Source organism: Corylus avellana, chromosome ca11 (genome assembly GCF_901000735.1).
Source record: "Corylus avellana chromosome ca11, CavTom2PMs-1.0".
Classification (NCBI taxonomy): Eukaryota; Viridiplantae; Streptophyta; class Magnoliopsida; order Fagales; family Betulaceae; genus Corylus; species Corylus avellana.
Window position 1 is genome coordinate 4,181,771 of NC_081551.1, and position 7,906 is coordinate 4,189,676.

The following is a 7,906-nucleotide window of genomic DNA, read 5'->3' on the forward strand; positions in this document are numbered from 1 at the left end:
AGACCCTCAAACACCATCATATAATTTGTTCATCCGGAAACTAAAAAAATTAGCATCAGAACCATAACACGACGTACATCCAAATTAAAGACAACATAAACTACATCCATAAATTAACAAGACAAGACACACATGTAAAGCAAAAACAACTTATCGCAGGTAGGTAACATAAACGACATTCGATCATATGGAACAACAATTCAAACAAGCAGATATTTCTCATGCATCCCCACGTCCAATCAATGCGAGAAGCATTTTCTCATATTCTCCAGAAGTGTCTTTGGCAATTGCTTGATCCAGAGGAACGCTGTTCCTCCGATGGTATTCTTCTTTGATTCTTCGCATGTCAACCTCCGCTCGAGTGGCGACCACTCTTGTAAGAGCCCATTCATCTGTCCCCAGATTGTTGATTGCCAGCCGCAGAAGCTTCTCAAAATATTTCTCAGGGCAGGTCAAGCACTTGATTGTTGCTCTCACTAATTTCAGGTACTCGTCATCAGGATCACTCTTCAAATCCTACAAACAGGCACCCATCATCACTTTGAATTGCAGCAGATAATCATTCACCATCTTCAGGCCTCTAATCCAAGATTTAACCGTTGCACTTTAATAAGTTTTTACTATTAATTTTGACACACTATAAAAATTAGAAAACCATTCATCACAATCCTAATGGCAGCACATATATCTCATAAGAGATGTTAAAATACCTTGTTGATAGAATTTCCGAACTCATTGTTGTAGCGATTGAGTGTCGCATTAAGCTGTGCTTTACTCCTTGTAGTCAGAATCCTAATGAGCTCCTCATCATTATAAGCTTTCTCTGAGATCTTCTCATGAAGAATCTTAGCCTCTGATTTTGCCAAAATCATATTCACCTCATCTCCCTCGTATCGGAATGAGCTCACAAGGGGCACCAAAAGCTGTGATGGAAGCAGAGTTAAACTATCAGCCAATGCATAAATTACAATCATAGCAAAGAAAGACAAGAAATTTCTAGGTAGGAATGAAGAAATGCCACCTAAAATGCAAAATAAAAGGGAACATAAGTATTATAATCCCACTTTTTTGATCCTTAGGGTGATAATTGGTAGCCATATCTTCTCCAGGGGTCATATCAACCATTAGTTTCTATCAAGATGCTAATGTAATTGAAGTACCTAATTTCTGCCAATTTATCAACACTCACAGGATATTTCGTATCCTACGGTTTTAGGCTCAATTATACTATATTAACTACTCACACTTGTGATATCTTTCTAATGTGGGACTCTCCCACAATCTTTTTATACTCACACGTGAATACTCAACAGGTTCTTTAGTCTAGTGAGAGTTTTCTTTTTCCATAACTTTTACCAAGAAAAACTGATGAACGAAGACACTATAATGTCATTGAGAAAAAAGTATTATGTTACTAGAATAAAGATAGAACTATACATATCTGACTCATACATCCGAAACTTTTATTTTTTTTCATGGGGTTCATATATCCTCCAACTTTAATCAATTTAGTGATGATTTTGGGGTTTAAGGCTGTACCTTGCGAAAATCTCCAGAAGTGTGATATGCAACATCTTCTTCGAGGGATTTCTTAAAACGAGCATGATATGCCTGCCTCACCGTAAAGAGGCCAAGAGAAGACCTAGTACAGGCTATTTCCATGAGAACCCAATTGTTTGAAGTCAACCTCTTTGTTGCTTCATTAGCCAAAAATGCATCACGCTCAGTAGGATCCAGAGTCCACAACAGTACAATCCGCTGTTTAACGCAAAGAAAATGCAGAAAAAAAGAGAAAAAACAATCATTTCATAACTTCTTCAGCTATATAAAATGATTGTTTAAAACATTATCATTTGAACAAATGAAAACCACATCAAAATCTGACCTCAAAGTCATTAGAAAGCTCTTTGTCTAGTGCTTTAAGAAGATCTTCCCCATAAGTTTCCGCATAGATCTGCCTAATTATCTTCCTCTGAGCTACATTCCTGTGAGCCAATATGGATATGATCAGCCCCTCATTGGTTCCCCATCCTGCGACATGTTATCACCACAGCTCATTATGGATACACCCAAAAGAAATGGAGAAACGCTTTACAAATTACAATCAATAAATGAATAAACCAAACAAATGCAGAATTCTTAATATGTCATCTCGGCTACTGGAATCAGAAAGATCAGAGATTTTGCTCAAGGATCTATGGTGAACTTGAAAATAATCCCAAGTTCACCAGTGAATGGGCATACATCTTGTACAACGAACCAAATCCAAACTGTGTGGCATAATAGCATAAAATCCGACGGGATTTCTTTTGGTTTTCTCAAAAAGAATGAGGAAAAGAAATGACAGGCTTAAAGATCGTTCCTTAGATTTTCTTCTGTTTGATTTACTTCCTACTTTCTAAAACAAACAGTGCACCATTGAAAGGAAGAAAAAATGTCAAAATGAACAAAAGCAATCACGATCACAAGCACATTAGCTGATGAGCAGACTGGATTTAGAAAACTTAAAATGCAATTATAATTAGAACCCAGAAACAGAAACTCAGCAGAGAGTAATATATTCAAAGCAGATCAAACGAAATGGTGAAAACGATCTGACAAATAAAAAAGAAAACTTAAATGGCAACAAATCACATTATTAATCAGAATTAGCAGCAAACAAACAGATTAGACATGGGGTCAGATTCAACTGATCAACCTTGGAAAGCCTTTCGAAGTTGCTCGGCGTCCTCGCCCGGTGAAGGAGATTCTGGTACTTTGAGGGTCGCCATTGCTTCTCTCTGTTGCATAGCTCAGTGGCCATGATATCTTTGGCCCTCCTGAAATTGTACCTCAGTCAGTGGCTGCTGCACGCACCTTGGAATCAAAAGAAAGTAGAGACATGGCGGAGCCTGGACCTCGAAATGTACGGACGTCTGTCAAAATTTCAAATGTAAGTATTTTGTGAGCATGACAGTGAATCCTTCATTGTCTTTATATCTCATTCCACCAAGTATTATAATTTGGATGAGAAGTTAAACGGTGGTCATTGTGTTAGTACTCTCTTCTAATGCACTATGCAAGGTAACTTTGTAGGCTGGATCTAATATTGAGTGAATGAAGTGTTAAATTTTATGCATTCCTAAATTGAAAGCTTTTGGAACCAAATGGACCTGAATTCCCATGCTTGAGAAATGTCAGAAGAGGATCCCATGACAATAATTTCAATTGCACTCCTATAATAAGTACCACGCATCCTGCTTGATTTTCTAATTTGCATTCCTTTCTTTGCTTGAATGTCCATTTTTGGTATTTCCATCCAAATTATTGCAAATTGAATCCTATCCCTAGTTTCTTTCTACCAGTTTTTTCTGCTAGATGCAAGACTATTTCAAGTGTTTATATCCAATCTCTCTCTCTCTGTGTTTGCTTTTGAAAATTAAGATGTACACCTGTAACACCTTTGAGCACAATGTATAAAAGGAGGATGTACAATGGCTCTTCTTTTTTATAGGCTGATAGTATAAAATTCAAACATTTTTCAAAATGGATGTGTTTGTGAATTTTCATATCTTTGGTTTTCAGCTACACTAACAAACTCATATTTTACTTTCGTTTGTCAATTTTACAGCCTGCTGGAGGCCAGAGTAATTTTATGTTTAGTGAAGAACCATTTGGCAAGACAGCTAAAAAAATACATAACCAGAAGTTTGCTGAGGTGACAGGCAATGGTATGGGAGATGTTCCTCCTGGATCTGCTGAAATGCCACTGAGCACGGCTAAAATGAGAGAAATGAGTGGCAGTAACATCTTTGCTGATGGAAAGGCAGAGTCAAGGGACTATTTTGGTGGTGTCCGCAGGCCCCCCCGGTGGTGAGAGCAGCATTAGATTGGTTTAAATTATCAGGAAATGGTGTTTTCTTAATACCCTTTTGTGAACTTCTGTGTTTACGTATAAAGCTTCCATGCTTGATGAGGATTAAGATTATTGTACGTTTGAGTGAATGTGTACTTTTATATCCATGCATTGTTAGGCTTAACATCTATAGGAGTATGGGAAGTCTATCTATTTACCTATGAACTAGGTAATAATTTAGTGAACATTTTGCCTTTCATTGTTCCTTTTGTTTTTTCATTTCAAAACAAAAATATTAATCAACAACTCAAAACACAAGAACTCTCTTTTTCAAATATTATATATATATAAAACACTGCGACAATTGGACAAATTCACTCAATTGCTTGCCAACTGGGAGAATTAGACAAAAGCTGCTGTTTTCACGAGTTGTGCTAAAAAGCTGTATACTATTAACAAGCAGCATGCTCCATATGTCAGATGCACGAGCTGGGGCCATGTGAGCTACTTGGAGTAACAAGGAAAGTGGCATTTCATTTTGTGCACGGTGCAGGAATGCTGCAGAAGTTGTTGCCTGGGCAAGTATCATTGCTTGATTGGTCAGATCCAAAGGTAATTTTAAAACAACAATAATCTACATCCTCTAAAATTCTTAGAATATTTTACTATGTATTTTGTAAAAATATCTCAACCATATTTTTCCACATTCTAAAGGATCTTGATCGTAAGTTTTAGAGGATCCTGATGCTAAGTTGTAGACAAAAGTGGTGGCCATCACCAGGGAGGCTAGCCTCCAACAGTTTTTTTTTTATTGTTTTTTAGAAATACTTTTCAATATACCAAACAAAATTTCTTCTGTGAAACCCACAGAGAACATTTTTTTCAAATAAAAACATCAAATTTCTTCTATGATTCCCATAAAAACAACACTTCTCAATTTTTACTTTTTTCAAAAAATCTTCTCAAAATCCAAAACCAAAAACACTTTATAGTGGTGTGTGCATACCCGTTGGATTTGGGACATGTGCCCTACAACAAGACATAAGGGACACATGACCCAATCCCAATGGGTCCAGTTCCCACTGGAATTGAGACCCAAGCCAAATTCTTCATTTTCATTATCAATACAGCAAACAAAGGAAACATGTCCATATCTCAACGGGTCCAAGCCGAATCTTTCTTTTGGGGTTTGGATTGGGTCCAATTCCACTTGGATCTGGACCGTTGAAACTAAGATACGAATCCCTTATGTCCTGTCAAATGATCTCTTTGAGCCCTTTCCTGAACCTGCTCTTTTGATAAGTGGACTTGGGCTCCTTCTCCTTCGGGCCAATTCTCTGTCAAGTCAGCACATGAGGTGGCCTCTAATTCCTCAAGTGGCAGAATCTCTCCTCTATTCCCCATGAAGAATGGCATTGTCTTTTGAGACTTAAACTTCAAGCCAGGCTTAAGCATCTTCTCTAGAAGATTGCCTGAAATTTACTTCATTTTCTTGCTAATATAGGCAGGTTTGTGCCTACTGAAGACCCTGAGGCATGGCTTTGCCCTTTTTGCAAGGGTCCTCAAGAAACCTTAAGCCATATTTTCTTGAAATGTGCTTTGGCTATAATTATGTGGAGCTCTCATTGACGAGGTATTATTCATATAATAGTTCACAATATATTCTAACATCCACTTACTTATATAAAATATTAAGCCACTTGTTGGCTAGCTCCTTTATAAACACACCCATTTTATAAACCCTTTATATTAAATATTGGTGATTGCAGGGCACTTGCAGTCCCTATTTTAAGCGCAGGTCACTGAAAATGATCATATTTACACATTTGCTCCAATTTATTCAAAGATTTCATCCCCAATGGCTGCAGCCACCACCGGACCTAGAAGCAGGCACCCAACCACTTGATTTGGAAGTGCATAACCATATTAGAGATTGGGCAAGATACTGGTCACCTTTTGCTTAGCATCCCAACCTGCAATAGCTCTCACATGTATATGCCCAAGTTCACTTGAAATTCTCTCCAACCTTCCATGTGCTCTCTTTTGAATTCTTATTATACTTTGCTTCTTTCTTCGTCAACAAATTCATGAATTTCAAGTTTCCTGTGATAGCCCGAGTGCTCAATCGAATTGGTGTCTTCCTTGCAGTGACAGCTTTTTTCACAGCCACTACAATTTCATTTCCTCTCTTCTGCCTCCAAATTATCACTTGACTGCTTTTTTACCTTTTTCCTTTTTTTAATAAACCTCAAATATAAATGAGAAATGATAAAAGAACAATTTTTTGGCCCAACTTTTCCCTTGTGTGGTCTTTTTCTTCATAATAATGATCACATTATTATGAAGAAAAAGACCCTTTTTTTAAAATTAAAAAAAAAAGTACCAAATAAAAAAAAGGACCACATAGGGTGTTAAATATCAAATTAAAAAAAAAAAAAAAAAAAAACAAAGGATCACATAGGATGTTATTGCTTTAGATTTATTTTTTTTAAAATAAAAATATAAAAAATAAGGAAAAAGTTGAGCTAAAGTTGTCTCTCTCTATATGTCTTGGGACGGGGCAGTTCAAGGGCCAAATTTGTTAATTAGACCCTCTGCAAGAACTAGGTTATGGTCGGGAACAGAGTGACATATATAGCATCTATAGTCTTTTTCTAAACGTGAGATTGAGAGAGAGAGACCTGAAAGGTGCCAAGACGGGTTTGTTGCCTCAAGGGTTCGTTCAGCATTGGCCAGTTACTATTTAGTGATGTAATAAAAATTGATTGATATGAAAAAAATAAAAAATAAAAATGTTGTTACGAAAAACTTTAGTTTTATTGTGATTTTTTTATTGAATAGTAATAAAAATTGATTGATATGATATAAAAAAATAATAATAATAATAATAGGAGTGTCAATGCGAGCGGTTTCTACTAACTGCTAACTGCTTAGTCGTCTTACCTAGTGGGTATTAGGTTTACTAACCGTAACCGCTAACCACCTTTTATATAATATATTTTTATAATTATAATTATAATAATATTTATACATATAACATAATCAATTGATTATTAAATCATTTGATTATATAATAACAAATTATAAATATATAATATGACATAACTCATAAGAATGCAAGTTCATACTAATACAACAATTAAGTATCTAGAGACTTAGTTCTAATGTATGTTATAAACTTATAAGTCCATATATGTTATAAATTATAATTATGGGAGCCCCTACTATGCGGTCATGCTGCAAAATGGGTCTTTTGCAACATCCAACCACAAGGTGACACATCACCAAGCTTATTTTGACAAAATGAAATCAAAATATCAGATAATAACAAACAAAGAACTAAACCACCTACAACGGCAAAAACCACGGGCGATAGCAGACCCAGCCGTGGGTCTGGCGTGACCCACGACTGGGTCACAGCAGACCCAGCTGCTGGGTCACGGCAGACCCAGTCGCTAGGTCAGGCGTGACCCAGCAGCTGAGTCTGCCGTGACCCACAGCTTGGTCTAGCCGTGACCCAGCCGTGGGTCACCTCTCCGGCGACTTTAGGTCACCTTCTTCGGTGAATTTTTAGCCAAATTCAGCCTAAAAAATCGATTCTAATGCCTCAAAACTCGTTTCTAATGTCTCAAAAATCAATTCTAATGCCACAAAACTTGTTTCTAATACCTCAAAATTCAATTTTGGATTCAAAACTAAAACCTAGAAGGGAAGGTTAACCTTTTTTGGGATTTTATCACCCTAAAACCGAAGCCATGCTATTACTAACGGTGCTGGAGCCATGTGAAAAATCAAAGAAAAAACTAGACCCAAACCGGAGCAAAACCCGTCAGAAAAAAACCAAAAAACCAAACCCACCGGAGCAAGACCCACGCGACCAGCATTTCAACAGATCCATGGCCGGCGAGACCCAGCCGTGGGTCTCGGTGGCTGGCCAGATCTAGGCCGGCCATGGGTCTATAGACCCACGGTCTTCTTCTTTCTCTCTTCTTTCTCTTTTCTTTCTTCTTAAGTTGAAAATCAGGTGCATTAGAGTGTAGGTTTTTTTTTTTTTTGCATTTTTTTCCCTTT

General features: G+C 37.0%; 2 protein-coding genes across 2 annotated transcripts in view; one reads left to right on the forward strand and one right to left on the reverse strand.

Annotated features, from left to right (window-relative positions):
- LOC132165740 (annexin D2-like) lies at positions 1-2,908 on the reverse strand. The gene is made up of 5 exons (XM_059576417.1): positions 2,699-2,908; positions 1,886-2,031; positions 1,540-1,758; positions 711-923; positions 1-516 (listed from the first exon to the last, which is right to left on the reverse strand). The coding sequence occupies exons 1-5, from the start codon at positions 2,787-2,789 to the stop codon at positions 220-222; spliced, it is 966 nt and encodes a 321-aa protein (XP_059432400.1). The 5' UTR covers positions 2,790-2,908; the 3' UTR covers positions 1-219.
- Positions 2,909-4,315: 1,407 nt separating this feature from the next.
- The window catches only part of LOC132165895 (annexin D2-like), a 10,179-nt gene continuing 6,588 nt past the window's right edge, over positions 4,316-7,906 (forward strand). Inside the window, exon 1 of the mRNA XM_059576593.1 lies at positions 4,316-4,447. Within this exon, the coding sequence (XP_059432576.1) occupies positions 4,316-4,447 (132 nt within the window). The remainder of the gene's footprint in view (positions 4,448-7,906) is intronic.